Source organism: Propithecus coquereli, unplaced genomic scaffold (genome assembly GCF_000956105.1).
Source record: "Propithecus coquereli isolate 6110/MARCELLA unplaced genomic scaffold, Pcoq_1.0 Scaffold295, whole genome shotgun sequence".
NCBI classification, from domain to species: domain Eukaryota; kingdom Metazoa; phylum Chordata; class Mammalia; order Primates; family Indriidae; genus Propithecus; species Propithecus coquereli.
In genome coordinates, this window is record NW_012148563.1 from 1080500 (window position 1) to 1096688 (window position 16189).

General features: G+C 56.2%; 1 protein-coding gene across 4 annotated transcripts in view; it reads left to right on the plus strand.

Moving 5' to 3' along the window:
• Window positions 1-13787, plus strand: part of SH3BP4 (SH3-domain binding protein 4) — an 87029-nt gene extending 73242 nt beyond the window's left edge. For all 4 annotated transcript variants that reach the window (XM_012648861.1, XM_012648862.1, XM_012648860.1 and 1 more), the window contains exons 3-5: window positions 332-2691; window positions 10990-11178; window positions 12006-13787. In XM_012648861.1, the coding sequence (XP_012504315.1) occupies window positions 332-2691; window positions 10990-11178; window positions 12006-12230 (2774 nt within the window). In that variant the 3' untranslated portion in view covers window positions 12231-13787. The remainder of the gene's footprint in view (window positions 1-331; window positions 2692-10989; window positions 11179-12005) is intronic.
• Window positions 13788-16189: the final 2402 nt, after the last annotated feature.

Genomic DNA, 16189 nt, shown 5'->3' on the forward strand with positions numbered 1-16189 from the left:
GGCAGTTCCGTTAAGAAGTTAGAAAAATTGCGTCAGAATGAGGTGCTTGGACTGTAGGGACATGTTAAATATCCCACTGCGCTGATCTGCGTTTCTGTGGGTGAGGGAGAGACTTTCTCTGTGGTCCTCCCATTGAATTGCAAAGTGACCGTGTGGAAACGGTGCTGTCCCGAGTGAGTTAAGTGCTGAACTTCACTCTGGTTTGTTTCTGTTGGTTGTTTGCCTGGTTTTCGGTCCCCGCTTCCCGCACACCACCTTTCTGCCTACCCTCTGAAGCGTCCCATGGCACCCGCTGGCCTCGCCCTCACCGTCTGTTTCTCTGTTTGCACAGTGCCTTCCCCCAGTGCCTTGCTAGCGGACAGCCCCACACCTTTTGGAAACGCAAAGGAAGTGATCGCGATCAAGGACTATTGCCCAAACAACTTCACCACCCTGAAGTTCTCCAAGGGGGACCACCTCTACGTGCTGGACACGTCGGGCGGCGAGTGGTGGTACGCACACAACACCACCGAGATGGGCTACATCCCTTCCTCCTACGTGCAGCCGCTGAACTACCGGAACTCGACCCTGAGCGACAGCGGCGTCATCGACAACCTCCCGGACAGCCCGGATGAAGTCGCCACAGAGTTAGAGCTGCTCGGGGGATGGCCGGATGACAAGAAAGGGTTGGGCAGAACGTACAGTAACAACCCTTTCTGGAGCGGGGTCCAAACAAACCCATTTCTGAATGGGAACGTGCCAGCGCTGCCCAGCTTGGATGAGCTGAATCCCAAAAGTACTGTGGATTTGCTCCTTTTTGATACGGGCACTTCCTCGTTCACGGAGTCCAGCTCAGCAACCACGAACAGCACCGGCAACATCTTCGATGAGCTTCCGGCCACCAACGGACTCCACGCAGAGCAGCCGGCCAAGCGGGACAACCCCTTCTTCAGGAGCAAGCGCTCCTACAGCCTGTCGGAGCTCTCCGTCCTCCAAGCCAAGGCTGACGTTCCCACGTCATCGAACTTCTTCACGGGGTTGAAGTCACCTGCGCCCGAGCAATTTCAGAGCCGGGAGGATTTTCGAACTGCCTGGCTGAACCACCGGAAGCTGGCCCGGTCTTGCCACGACTTGGACTTGCTTGGCCAAAGCCCCGGTTGGGGGCAGACGCAGGCCGTGGAGACGAACATCGTGTGCAAGCTGGATAGTTCGGGGGGCGCCGTGCAGCTTCCCGACACCAGCATCAGCATCCACATGCCCGAGGGCCACGTGGCCCCTGGGGAGACGCAGCAGATCTCCATGAAAGCCCTGCTGGACCCCCCACTGGAACTCAACAACGACAAGTCCAGCAGCATCAGCCCCGTTTTAGAGGTCAAACTCAGCAACCTGGAAGTGAAAACCTTCATCATCTTGGAGATGAAAGTTTCAGCCGAGGTGAAAAATGACCTTTTTAGCAAAAGCACAGTGGCCCTCCAGTGCCTGAGGAGCGACTCAAAGGAAGGGCCGTACATCTCCATCCCGCTTGTCTACAGCTACGGGGACACGATCCAGGTACAGCTGGACAACCTCGAGCCCTGTATGTACCTGGCCATCGTTGCCCACGGCCCGAACATCCTCTACCCCTCCACTGTTTGGGACTTCATCCATAAAAAAGTCACCGTGGGTCTCTATGGCCCCAAACACATCCACCCATCCTTCAAGACAGTGGTGACCATTTTCGGGCATGATTGTGCCCCAAAGACGCTCCTGGTCAGCGAGGTCACCCGCCAGGCCCCCAGCCCTGCCCCAGTGGCCTTGCAGCTGTGGGGCAAGCACCAGTTCATCTTGTCCAGGCCCCAGGATCTCAAAGTATGCATGTTTTCCAATATGACCAATTACGAAGTGAAGGCCGGGGAGCAGGCCAAGGTCGTGCGGGGCTTCCAGATGAAGCTGGGCAGGGTGAGCCGCCTCATATTCCCCATCACCTCGCAGAACCCCGGCGATCTCTCTGACTTCACACTGCGGGTGCAGGTCAAAGACGATCAGGAGGCCATCCTGACCCAGTTCTGCGTCCAGACTCCCCAGCCACCCCCGAAAAGTGCCATCAAGCCATCTGGGCAAAGGAGGTTTCTCAAGAAGAACGAAGTTGGGAAAATCATCCTGTCCCCTTTCGCCGCCACCACCAAGTACCCGACCTTTCAGGACCGGCCCGTGTCCAGCCTCAAGTTCGGCAAGCTGCTCAAGACCGTGGTGCGGCAGAACAAGAACCACTACCTACTGGAGTACAAGAAGGGCGACGGGATCGCGCTGCTCAGTGAGGAGCGCATCAGGCTCAAGGGACAGCTATGGACCAAGGAGTGGTACATCGGCTACTACCAGGGCAAGGTTGGCCTCGTGCACGCCAAGAACGTGCTGGTGGTCGGCAGGGCCCGGCCCAGCCTGCTCTCGGGGCCCGAACTGAGCACCTCGGTGCTGCTGGAGCAGATCCTCCGGCCCTGCAAGTTCCTCACCTACATCTACGCCTCGGTGAGGACCTTGCTCATGGAGAACATCAGCAGCTGGCGCTCCTTCGCCGACGCCCTGGGCTACGTGAACCTGCCGCTCACCTTCTTCTGCCGGGCAGAGCTGGACAGTGAGCCCGAGCGGGTGGCGTCTGTCCTAGAGAAGCTGAAGGAGGACTGCAACAACACGGAGAGCAAAGACCGGAAGTCCTTTCAGAAGGAGCTCGTGATGGTGAGTGCTGGGCGGCTGCTTGGGTGGACGGGGACAGGCTCGGTTCAGCCTCTCAGCCCCTTCCTGATACACCTGGGTGAGGGGCGCAGGGTGATAGGTCCTGGGACAGTGTCTTGGCCGATGTTCAGCTGCCCAGAGTGCACAGACGGGGTTTGAAGTGTGCACCTGGGGCGGGAGTCTACATGGGTTCCTGAGGGTGCCCGAAACCCAGAAACCCCTACAGAGAAGAGCATCCGGTGTCTCTTCTTACTGAACCTAGGGGTCCGCAGCAGTCTCAGAGTGGACCCAGTGGGGGTGGGGGCACAGGGGGCCTGTGTCCCCACCACCTCTGTTCAGGTCTCTTGGGAGCAGACTGACTCATGGTTAATCAGGTTCCCAACCAGATCTCTGTGACCCAAAAGCTTTAAAAGCCACTGCCCCAAAGCCTGACTTTACCTCAGTGTAAGTTTTTTTCTCCTTTTCTTGCCTGAAGCTTCCGGCACCTGTGTTGTTGTTTCCTCCCCCTTTCGCATTGGTTTGAGTGAGTGGAATCATAAGGAATGAAAAGGGGGAAGTGAGTGTCACGCTCTGGGACACACCCTGGCCTGCAGCCCCCAGCTGTGTCCGTGGCAGGTGTCCTCTGCGGCGTCTTCTGCGATGGAGCAGGTTCAGCCCCAGCCTCCTGAGGGGCACAGCACTAGTTTTAGTTCCCGTGGGGAAGCCCTTGTCACTTTGCCACCTACTTTCCGTTCCGCCGGCCCCATCCAGCCTTTCTCGCCTCCTGGCTTCTGTGAGATGTGACTCAGTTCCCCTGCCTTTCTGCCCGCTCTGCCGCTCCCCTTCCCCACCCGACACCTGCGGTTCTGAGAGCACGTCGTGGAATAGCGAGCCAGGTGCATCTGAGAGGGCCCGGGGATGCGCGTGTCGACACGAGCACGGCTGAGGGTCCGACATCGCACACACCCGTGTCCCGGCTGTCTGCGTTGAGCTAGGATGACACGAACAGGTCCACCGAGGCACAGCTGCTGTGCGCAGAGTGTGCGTGGTGCCGCCTGGTACGAATGGGGCATGAGCAAGACCTTCTGACCTTAGCCCACGATAATGTGCAGCCCCAGAGGCGTGCAGCGGGCAAGGCCTGGGGTTGCCCGCGTCGGGAGACGGGCGAAAGTGGCAGTTAGAAGGGAGGTCAGTGCGGTTTTGGTGGAGAGGAGGCAACAGGGCAGCAGAGGTACCTCCCCTGGCCTCGGGGCTCAGGGTTGACTTGTGTCCCTCCCCTTGGCCACCGCCCACATGTAGTTCAGAACACACCTCCTGGCCCTCCTGTGAAATAGCTTTCCAGAAGCTGTGCCGAACCGCATTGCCTGGTCTTCTCCGTGGACTGACCCCGCACAGCCATGGGAGTATGCGCCTCCCTCTCCTGAGAGCCTTCGCCGGTGTCTCCTTGGGTCGTGGAACTGTGCTCTCATGGACCATGCCGGGGTCGCTTGTTCCTTCACCGAGTGGAAAAAGCTCACCTGGAGTGGCCAGAGGTGAAGTACACAACGACCCAAGCAGCCCTCGCCAGCTACGGCAAAGCAGTAACTGGGGAGGCGGCTTTTATGGTCATTTCCCTCTAATGTTTTCCAGAAGACTTAAATGATCAAACTCTTTTTATTCGATGTGGCGAACTTTGGGAGAGGGTGTTCGGTGGCTTCCTCGGGTCAGTTCAATGAGGGAGGGGGCCTGTGTGCCCTGGGTCCCCCTCTGCCCAGGGAGGAGGAAGCGGAACTTGCCCTTGGCCGGACGTTTCCCTGAGGCAAGGTTAGCATTTCTGGAAATAAAGTGAAACTGGTTTTGCAGTTTCCCCGCCCCCACCCGTCACTACCTATCTCAGCCATCGTCTTGGCCAGGCTTCTAGAAACCACAGCCCATTTGAGGAGTCACTGCAAACCCGGTGTTTCATTTCTACACATTGGTCATCACTGAGCAGTCAAGTTTCCTACGGCCTTGGCCATGGCCTTCCCTGCCCCTCCCTGGCAAGTCTCAGCCTGACCACCCCACATCCCCCCATCCTATTTTTGGAATAGCTTTCTGTTTCATTGTTAGGACTCCTGCTCTGGAAACCAAGTGTTTAATGCATTAGGCGAGGTGAAGGTTTGGGACGGTCAGTTCGCAGGGAGATGAGAAGGAAAGAGGAGTTGAATCGTCTGTCTCCCCACTGCCATCAGAGCAGCCCGGCCCCCGCCCTGCCCCACAAGGCCCTGTAAGGCCCGGCCCTGCCCATCTCCCCCGGGGGCCACCGTGCTCCCTGCACACCGGCCACTCCAGCCCCTTCTGTGTCTTGCACACCCCGGCTTGCCCGCCTCAGGCCTTTGCAGATGCTGTTCCTCCGCCTGGAGCTCTTCCCCGGTCTCACGGAGCTGATACACAGGGCTGATCCTCACCACCTTCCGTGCAGGGGCCCTTCCCTGCAGCCCTGTGCCCCCAGGTCACCGTGCACCTCGCCATCCCCTGTCATTGTCATCACAGAGCTTTGGTCTTGTTTACTACCTGTGTACCTGTTTCTCCTTGTTGCCCTCATTGGACATTGTTCCAGCGGAGGAAGGAGGGACTCTAGCCTGTAGGAGACATTCAGTGAATGAATGAATGTCTGACAGATGAGTGAACGAATGAACGAATGAGTGAGCGATGAGTGCAGGCCTCTGCCGGGCTGAGGATCAGAGCCCGGTACATTCTCACGTGGCATTACCATGCTTCGTTCTCTGGTTTCGTTCACGCAACCACGTGGGTCTCCTCACATGCGGTTATAGCTGCACTCAGGGGCCACCTTGCTCTCTATCAGGGCCACGGCCGTCTGTGGTGGCAGAGGGGAGCCTGACATTGGGACGCCCCCAGACCTCAAATTTAAGAGCTTTTGAAGTCACATTCATTGTCAGAGGCAGGACAAGGCTGACTGGGTGGAAGGTCACGGCCGCGGCTTCCCAGCAGACCAGGAGTGGGCGTTGAGCATCTCTGCAGGGCCTGTTGGTGCTGCGCTTCCGAAGATCGGGCCTTTCCCCTACAGAAGACTGGGAGCGATCCACCTCCTGGGCGTGGGGGGCTGGAGCCTGGAGGACATGTAAGAGCCCCTGATCGGGGAAGGACACCGGGTCAGAGAGGACAGCACGGGCAAGGACCAGGGGGGCAGAGGCACCATGGGTGATTTGGGAGATGGGGTCGGGGAGGAGGATGAAGCCTCCTGGGCCAGGGAAGGCTTGTGCTTCTCCTGTGGCATTGGGAGGGTTTGCGGGCTTTAGGGGGGTGATGGGGAGTTGGTGGGATTCCCTCCCAGGCCAGCCGGCGTCAGAGCCCAGGGGAGTCTGCGCTGCTGCCTCTTGGCGCTCAGTGTCTTTCCCACAGAACACCAGGGTCTGCAGGAGCAGCTCCTTTTCACACTCGTCCCCTCATCCCTGGATTCTTCTCTTGCTCACGCAAAGAGTGGATAATTCATTTTTAGCCAAGGAGAGAGGTGAGAGGTGAGAGGTACGGCTCAAATCCAGGGGCTGCTAGGTTGGGAGCACCCCGACAAGCTTGTGCAGAGTCTCTCTTGGCCATTTCCCCTCCGTCTGATTTCCAACCTGGCAGTCAGCAGCGGAGGGACAGGCTGCGGCCAGCCCTTCCGTTCTGGGTGCCTCGCAGCAGGTGGTGGGGGAAGCGCGCCCCCCCCCCCCCCATGTGCTCGAGGGCCCTGGGCGCATCAGCACGGGCTCCAGAGCTCCAGGGTCTCTGGGTTCGCACAGCTGCTTTGGCTCATCCCAGGTGTCGTTTTTCTCCGGGGTAAGAATAATCCTCATTGCTTTATCTATTTGTAAGAGCAGCATAGGCGTGTTTGCATCCATACTTTACCATACCACAGAACAAAGGCAGAGAAGAGAAGGCTCTCCCAGCCCCGCCTCCCAGAGGCAGCCTCTTAACAGAGCACACACTGGTTGTCCATTGAGTTCAATGGAATTTGTCATGCGGGCTGTTCCCTAATCGGCTTTTCCCGCGCAGGAGCGTGCGCAGGTAGCTCTGTGTGCGGCGGAGGCTCGGGTGCTGCCGTGTGGGAAGGCACCGGTGGTTCTCAGGCTGCCAGAGGGCCTGGAAGCGTTGGCTTCTCACCATTACTGCCCCTGCTGCGAGGTGTGTCCCTGTCCTGCTGTCTCTGTGAGCTGCAGCCCACTCCAGAGACCTGGAAAGCCATCGACAGAGTACACGGTAGCACGCGTCACTTAAGGGAGAGCCAGGCGCCAGGGTGGCAGGGCATACCGGTGACAGCGTCCAGCGCTGCTGCAGCGATTGCACTGAGTCGCGCTGGTGAGTACGCCCGCCTCGCTTCTGAGAGCCTTGGGCTTTGATGTCGAGACCTTTTGTTGTTTTTATAAAGCGGAGAAACTACAAAATACATTCTTTGTTTTTAGGGCACCGAAGTCCTTTAATGAATGTTTAAAGTACTCTGTGTCTCTTAGAAAGGGTTTTCTGTGTTCAGAAGCCCAAGTGGGAAGTACACACACATTGATGCATATTTGTACTGTGAATTATGAAAACACCAAGTGAAGAAAGAGTTTGGCTCAAGCTGTGTGTGCACCTGTGCAGGTTTGGGTGACGGCCATCCCACGAGAAAGCGTGTGTGTTTGGAGGGTGCTTGGGAGACGTGGGCGGCAGACAGACCCTGGGGGACCAGCTTTTAAGAACTAGAAAGACAACATGCTTTCCATGCGAGATGACTCTAGATTTTTGGGGTACCGTCATGAACAGACGCATGGACTCCGTCTCGTGGGCAGGGTGGGGTGGTGGAGATGACAGTCAGAGATGGGGCAGAAACACTAAATGGCTTAAAAGCCAGGGGAGGGTTTCCTGCAGGGCCAGGGCTGGCAGTCACAGCTGGTCCTGGGGCCGCCACCAAGAACGAAGCCCTTGGGCTTGGCAACCAGGAACCATTGGTGAGGGCGTCACAAGCGTCGCTCTGGTCAAGTGGTGGGAGGTAAAATGGGGGTGTCATGGACTCTGCGGAGAAGTTTCTATGAGAAAGAAAGGGGAAGAGTCACTACGCGATGCAAATCAAGGGAGGGTGGTTGTTTTTAGGGGCGGGGTGAGAGCTGAAATAAACCCAGAGAGGCTGGAAAACTAACGAAAATGAGGAGGTAGTGAGGGAACAGGAGATCTGGGTCTGGAGAGAGAGGTGTGGGGGGTTCTCTGTGGACTGGGAGAAAGCCCACCTTGTTCTCCAGAAGAGGAGGCGGTTAGCTGACAGCTGGGCATGAGACAGAGTCCTGAGGCGGGGGTGGGGGGTCCTTCCACATGGCCCCAGAGCAGGGGACTCTACCCCTGTGGCTGTGCATGTGGAGGGAGGAGGCAGGTGGCCCACCATCCGTGGGCTTCCCGTCTAGTGTCTGAACATCCTGGGAAGGAAGCAGGGTGGGACAAACGTACAGCAAAAATCTGAATGGCACTTCTTTGGATTTTCCTAAGAATGTTCTTGACATAGAAGTCGGCAAGCGATGGCCCGTGCGCCCCGTTCATGCACATGGTGCTTGCTGGGACGCAGCCAGGCCTGCGTGTACGTGTGTTGTCTGTGGCTGCGACCAGGCCAGGTTGGCAGAGATCTTGTGGCCCACACGCCAGAAGTATTTACTGTCTGCCCCTTTATAGGTAAAGTTTGGTTACCCTGACTCACATCATAGTTCTGGCAAGTTAACGAAATTCCAGTTGAAATCAGCATTGTGCATTATTTCACTGGGTGTCTTCTGGTTTCCGTGTGTGCACGGACATTAACGAGGAAGCTACAGGGAGAAGGTTCGCAGAGCTAAATCCTCCTGCAATGACATTTTTCTCTTGCTAAAACTTGGTGGGCACCCAAAATTTGCCCTTTAAAAAATGCACAAATTATCCCTGTTGATCATGTGGGCAGCTCTGTAGCAAATGGAACCAGCTCTGGGCTCGGGGAAAGTGGTACAGTGGAGCCGGAGTGAGGGCGTGAAAGATGCCTCAGTCCTGGTGTCGGAAATGCCGACCTCTTCATTCATCGAGCTCCGTGGAGATGGAACCCGGGCTGCCCCCGGGCGGGGTCCAGGTGCGCTGCTCCCCAGCCAGGGCCAGAAACGCAGCCTGCATTTCTCAGGACCGCTGTGTCCTGTGGACAGAGCGGTTTTGATCGCTCATGCCAGGAATGACTCACTCAGAAGCAGGTGACTTTGATGTGTTCTCTTCCCTAGAAAACAGGGCCGTTCCGGAGCCAGGCAGCTGAGCACACACACGGCCACGCGGGTTGGTGGGTGTGTGGTGGGAAGCCGCGAGAGACTTAGCGTCCAGCCCTGCCGTCCGGCACACCCTCCCAGGACGAGGCGCCCACCACACCAAAGAAATTAGACTCTGACAGGTTTATCACACTTCCCTCCTCCCACACGCATGAACACATACATGTGCGCTCTTTTTAATTCTGAAACACAAATCTAGTAAACATTTAATTTTTAAAAAATAATTTTTGAATATATCCAAATTCAAGTTGAAACAGGCCATTTTCTGAATTATGTACGTAGTTGAAATGAAGCCTGATCCAGACCAGTATTTTAAAATGTGGTTCGAATCCTGATGCCATGTGGTGCTCACAGACTTGGAAAGGCCCCCGGCCGAGTGCCAAGAAGTTTGCATCTGCCTCTGTCCACTCCTGTCACTTCCAGCCATGGGACCCTGGGCAAACAACGGCCTCTGCAGTGTCACTTCCTTACCAGTAAAACCGCAGGCTGGGTAGGAGCCTGGCACAGCTCTGGCCCTGCCGTCACTGGGTGCAGAGTCAGAAGCCACACTTCCCTCTGTCGCCTGCACCATGGGCTGACTCAGCGCCTGCTTCGTGGGGTGGTTCCGAGGAGTGGACGAGCCCAGTGCCTGGCTCGCAGCGAGTGCTGGGGCACATAGTAGCTTATAAAAAAACAGAAAAAGACCATGGGGTCCTCAAACCGCCTCCCGGCCGACCACGTTGATAGCTAGCCGCCAACCTCTCTGATCCAGGGAGGGCGCAGATGGATGCATTGTCACTCGAGGATTTTTTTAAACAACACAGATCGAGTTGCTGGGTGTCCAGCTAAGGGTTTTGCCTCACCCAGTGCACGTAGTGAGTCACCAGAAACATCGCCATTCCTCGGTGTGGCCAGGCCGCCCCAGGCAAACATGAAGTAGACGTCGGAACACTCGGCCCAGACCAGCTGTGCTTGCTTTAAAGTGCAGCCCAGCAGACTGCGCGCCACTAACTCAAGCCTGCCCTCCCGTCCTCACAGAGTGGCCGACCAAAGAGCTCTGGCACCAGCTGCGAGGAGGGTGGGGGTGGGGTGGGCTTTGTTGTTTTGCTTTTTTTAAAATGCTCTCTTGGGAGTTCTAAAATGACAACCTTAGGTGCTCCAGCAGAGCATAGAGAGAAAGAACGCCAGGCCTGGTGACTTTTTTCTATCTTAGCATCTCTGTGGTCTTATCCTCACCTGTGCAGGGGCCCACGGTAGACTCAGAAACCATCTTTGGGCATGCCTCGGAGCCCGCTTCTCCCAGGAAGCCACGTCTTTTCCCCTCTCCTCCCGTTGCTGGACAGCAGAAAGCCTTAAGGGCTGGTCCACAATCAGACCCTCACTGCTCTCCTGCCTTCATGGGGCTCCTCCTGTTGGGTGATGTCATCCTGGCCAGCTCAGAGCCCCACGCTCACTGTGTTTGGTCTCCTCTGTAGCTGTGATCAGCCAGAGCCGCCTATGTGACACCCAGCACAGTCCTGTGGCTGGGAGCGGGCGACTCACTCTGCGCAGTGTGCGGACTCGGCGGCCTTCTGGCTTCTGCCCGCTGATTGGTTTGTTCCTTTAAACCAGAAATGTCCGTGTCACCCCAGCTGGGCTTGCACAGACGCATCAGGCTGTCGAGGCTTCTGTCGGATGCCTGTCCGACCCAGCCCCTTTTCCAGATGGGATTGAGTCCCAAGGTGGCCACGTGCTTGTTGGGGGCTGAGCTGGGACTGCACTGTCCAAGCAGAGCTCTCTGTCCTGTGGCCTCCTTCCCAGGTGAGGGGCATTTCCCCGAGTCCCGCTGTGGTTGTAACCCCTGTCCTAAAGACACACTAGAAAATGCATGCAGCATTGACAAGGGGGCATCGATTGTGGAAGATGTTTCCTGTCGTTTCACAGTCCTGGGAAGGGTCTTCTGGCCTGGTCACTGAGGTGCTTGGTGGTGCACCCTCCATCTCTGCGTGGGCCACTTCTGTCCTCCCTGTCCTTCTCCCTGGGTGGAACCCATCTGAGCTCGCGGCGCCGGCACTCTGCCCTGCCTCACGCTGTGCTTCCTCCCCAGGCCTTGCTGAAGATGGACTGCCAGGGCCTGGTGGTCCGCCTCATCCAGGACTTCGTGCTCCTGACCACGGCCGTGGAGGTGGCGCCGCGCTGGCGGGAGCTGGCCGAGAAGCTGGCCAAGGTCTCCAAGCAGCAGATGGACGCCTACGAGTCTCCCCACAGGGACAGGAACGGAGTCGTAGACAGTGAGGTGAGTGGCAAACAAGCTCCGTGGTCACTCAGCCCCTCTGTCCCTCTGTCCCTCGACCCTCATAGCTCAATAATAAAAAGGTCTACACAGCATTCCCATGAGGTTAAGACGAGCTGGTACATGTGAGCCTGTACCCAGCATGCGGTGCACCCTCACTGAGCGGGAGAGAGCCCTGGCTTTGGGATGGCAAGCCACTCCCCCACGACACGGGAGGGAGCGGCGCGCACGGGACTGCCTGCAGCGTGCTGTTCTATCCTAAATCACCTTCAGCAAGATCGAGTAATGCACAAACAGTGCTTTGTGACCGGGCCTGCTCTCCATCCTCGAGCTGTGTTGGAGCAGTATCTAGTGTTCCGTGCCCTTGGCGACGCCGGTGCGGGTGGGCTCCTGCTCAGAGGCTCTTGTATTCACTCCTGTTGGCAAAGGTCACCATGGCGAGCCTCCTCGAAGACATTCAGACTTGCGAGACCTAGGAAGCAGGAAGTCCCAACAGTAAGGGTGTCCTTGATTAGCCCAGTGAATTTCTAAACGAATGGCACAGGGAGGAAGTGCTGTGAGGATTGTAAGGGAAGAGCAATCGTTTCTGTTTACTCGGAGCCATTGGGCACACACTTGCTCTCACACAAAGTGCCATCCTTGCCTCCAGCGTGTGCTGTGCCTACCCAGGGTGGTTCCACCTGTTTCTCCCGTGGGCTTGTTTCACTCTTGGAAGAGTGTGGTAAACAGTGGCTAACGTAGCTGCGGCAAGGAACAGGAACAACTCTCTCACTGTCTCCTGATCTTCTGTCCCCCTCCCTCCTTTGTTTTGTTATGGCTCCACCCCCCAGGCCATGTGGAAACCCGCCTATGACTTCCTACTCACCTGGAGCCACCAGATCGGGGACAGCTACCGGGACGTCATCCAGGAGCTGCACACGGGCCTGGACAAGATGAAAAACCCCATCACCAAGCGCTGGAAACACCTCACAGGGACGCTGATCCTCGTGAACTCCCTGGACATCCTGCGAGCCGCCGCCTTCAGCCCCGCCGACCACGACGACTTCGTGATCTGAACTTGTGATCTGAACGGGTTCCCTGCCACCCGCTGCTGCTCTGGAGCACGAGTCCCCAGCTGCCCTACTGTCACCTGGCAGCTGCTCAGACTGACTCAGGGTCCACCCGCTGGACCCGCACCCAGGGACCGTGTCCACGTGATGCTCCACCCTCTCCCCCTCCAGGGAGAGGCCCGAATGGATTTTCTACTGCTGGTCGTTGCCAATCAAATAGCTTTCTATTTGTTAAGTATACATTTAAATGTAAAATCACTTTTATAAAGAATGGGGGGAGGGGACATACGAGAAAGGTGGGATCTAATTTTGTAATGGACCACAAAGGTTGAAAAACAAAAAACAACTTAATAGGGGCAGATGCTGTTGAAGTTTTTATGTTGTTTAAGACCTTTTTAAATTATGTCACCGATGTACATAGGTATTTAAAGGTCATCGGGGCGTCTCTGATTCCCAGACATACTTTGCATTTCAACACTGCACAGAAGGATGCTTGTTCGGGTGCTGGACCTTTCTCACTCCCCGCTTGCAAAAAGATAAATCGAACGGGAGAGGCGGCTGTTCAGTAAGTGGGCGCAGCCCACACCCATTCTTTCGGAGAAGCCCTAGGTCCTGCGCCTCTTATTTTAATTGTCTTCCGTCTTTTGCCTCATGCTGTAGTCGGTGATCGTCCACAGAACACGTGAATCTCTGGTGAGCTTTAGAGGGCAGAGTTAAATCCCACGTTAGCAATCAGGTGCCGGGAGGTGTTTCTGCCACCAGACTAGAAAGCAGCCAGGAGGTGACATTCTTCACGGCCCCTGCCTGTGTCACTTGCAAGAACAGTGCCATTGACAATGAGGTGGCCCCTGCTGCCCCAAGAGCCATCGTACTGTTTCTCCCTTGAGGGCAGGGGGTGCTTCCTGCAGAGGACGGGAAGACAACTTCACCACCGCATCAGAGCCCTGGCGGCCACCAACTCTTCTCACGCCCTTTGCAAATACCACGGTCGGCCCCAAAAGCGGCACCGTACGCTGACGTGCAGAGGTGCCAGCTGCCATTTGCCAAACTCTGCATTTCATTTCATTTCATCTGAGATTTAATCCCTCTTCCTTCCTGGTGTACCTCCTTGAAAAGAAATAATGTAGGTGAAACCATTTTTTGTACAACATAAAGATCATCTGAGCAACATGAACATTTTCTAAAAGTGAAAATGTTTCTCATATAAAATCAGGACGTTGGCAGAGCGTTGCATTAGTAACCTTTAGGGTGCAGACATGTGTGCTGAATTCTACAATTGCATGGTAGTGGTGGCGTCTCAGAGGGGGGCAAGACCAGGACTGACACCTGGCCAGTCCCCGGAGTGAGGTGATTCCCAGGGATGTGCCAGGACACGCACCGTGTTTGTCGGAAGTGGAGCTGGGCCACCGGGGGTCCCTCAATCTCATTCTCTAAAACCGCTTCTTGAAACGTGTTAATTATTTAGTATAATCCATGTGTGCTCCCCTCCTGCGCCAGAACATTGTTACATAGCTACTGATTCAGATACTGAAGACCAACCAACTGAAAACACAAACACTAGATGTTCATGCTGCAGGAACCGGGACACACAATTCCCCACGCATCACACGCGACAAACTTGATTCTGCTTCCCAGAACCTCACGTCATCTCTCCTTTTTCCCCAAAGAAGAAACGAAACCAGTTGCACCTTAAAACCATGGATATTTTTCCTCAGGGGCTTTGAATAGTTTCCTATGCAACATGTCTTGTAGCACAAATTAAATTCTACAAAAGTTGCAGTAAATTTTATTTGGATATTTTAACTCGTTAAGTGTGTGTGTGTTTTCTGTACCCAACCAAACTTTAAATAAAACAAAAATAAAACCTAGTGTAAGTATCCATGCGTAGACCAGGGGCTGCCTCCCCCAGTGGAATTCTCTGCTGCAGGCTAGCAGGAATCATATTTTTAAAGCTTTGCCTCTCTGATGTAATATTCTGCCTAATGGGGGAGAAGGAAAACTTGAAGAAATTAATTGGTTGTGCTTATGACTTTTAAATGTCTAAAGTCATCTTTCTTAACTCTCTATTTCAATTGGTTTACTTTTTTAAAAAAACTGCATACTCATGTCATATATATATTCCAACTTTCAGTGTAATTTTCATTTTGGGGGGCAGGAAAAGGCTGGCCAAATTGAGGATGCAATACCAACGTCAGCGAGACAGGGGCAGCGCGGCAGAGGACCGGCCAGCTGCTCATCCGATCTGTGTTGCCGATGCAGTCGGGGCACGAGAGGGGCCCAGGCAGCAAGGAGAGAAGAGCTGGTTCCTGGGCCTCCAGGAGTTTATATCCAACGAGGAAGATCCAGACACAGGAGCGAATCCCTGAAACGCACGGGACACTGACGCGCCACCATCAGAGGGGCTCGAGAAAGCAGTTGAAGAGGAGAGAGCCGCTGGGTGGTGCAGCTTTGAACACTAGTCCTGGTTGGGTATTCCGGGGCTGGGAAGAGACGCCCGAGGCAGAGGAGAATGCCTAGGAGACACTGCCTTACAGGGCAGGAGAGGTGCTGATTTTCTACCTTCCGGGCACTGGTGCTGTCCCTGCCACGTGGCGCCCACGTGCTAGTGGGGAAGCAGCACGGAACTGGATCGATACTTAATATAGATCAGGTAGAGGCAAGTGCCAGGAAGAGAAACAGTTGCTATCCTGTGACCCCGGGACGAGCGGGGGAGCAGGGTGGCCTTGGAAGGCCCCTCCGATGCGGCAAACTGTGGTGAGCAGTGAGCGGTTCAGGGAAAGTGGAGTGCAAGTTGCTTTGGGTATGGCCGGGGACAGACGGAGTGGGCTGAGCTATGGTTTGGACGTGTCCCTGGAAAAATTCAGGAGCTGAAACTTAATGGCTGAAATGGGAAGGCGTTCAGAGGTGATGGGGTCACCAGGATTCCTCCCCTCGAGAATGGGATTCAGGCACTCATAAGAGGCTTCTCACAGCCTGCGCCGCGTGCCCTGCTGCCCTCTGCCGGTGAGGACGTGGCTTCCCTTCCCCTTGGAGGACGCAGCAACACAGGACCACCTCAGGTGCGGAAACCCGAGACCAGGCCCTCCAGGACACGGCTCCCAGCCTCCAGCCTGAGAGATCAGTCCTGCTGTTTTTGAACTACCCAGTCTCGGGTTGTTTGTTACAGCAGCACAGACGGACTGGGACAGGTGGGAAGGTGGGCCAATGGTCGGACGCCCAGATGCAGGTCCCCAGAGTTCACACACTGTCAGGGAGAGGCCCGGGATGAGGAGGACAGGGCGGGGTGTAGGGGACCAGGGAGGATCAGCTTAGTCTGGCGTTGTGTGGGCAGGAGTGGGGCAGCCACGCAGGCCAGGCTGGGCTGGTGGTCTCAGAGTATGGAAACGGTGGGGGAGGGCTGAGTAAGACATGGACGGGGGAGGGGTGGAAGGATCCGAGGCGGAACTGAGAGCTCGCCGACCCGAGTGCAGAGGCCGCCAGAGAAGGCCCTGGGAAGAAGAGAGGGGAACGCGGCAGAAACCTGGGCAGCATCCGGGTGCCCTTTCCCCTGCCACACCCACCCGTCGTACTGGCCAGTAGGCTTCTCCCCCAGCCACCTTTCGTCTCTTCCCTCTGCCCGGCCACTGCCCCCTCTCCCCTCAGCTTACCCTCCCACGGCTGCCCGAAAAGTCCTTCAAAAGTGGAAACTCGCGCCCGCCTCCTGCCTGGCCCCCACCGCCAGCGGCCCCCTCGTTTGAGCGGGCGAGTGGACGGCTCCCCTGCGCCAGCACACATCACTGCCGGCCCCAGGAGGCTCCCACCCGCACACGCAAAGTGGGCGAAGAAAGGACAGCGCCCTGAGGCTCTTCATCAAGCCACATCGGTGCAAACCAAATAATGTTCCTGACCCTGAGATCACGCCCTTCACTCCTTTTTCGTGTTAAAAGGCCCTTTATCCTGGTGACCAGTGATGGTGGTAGATTGCA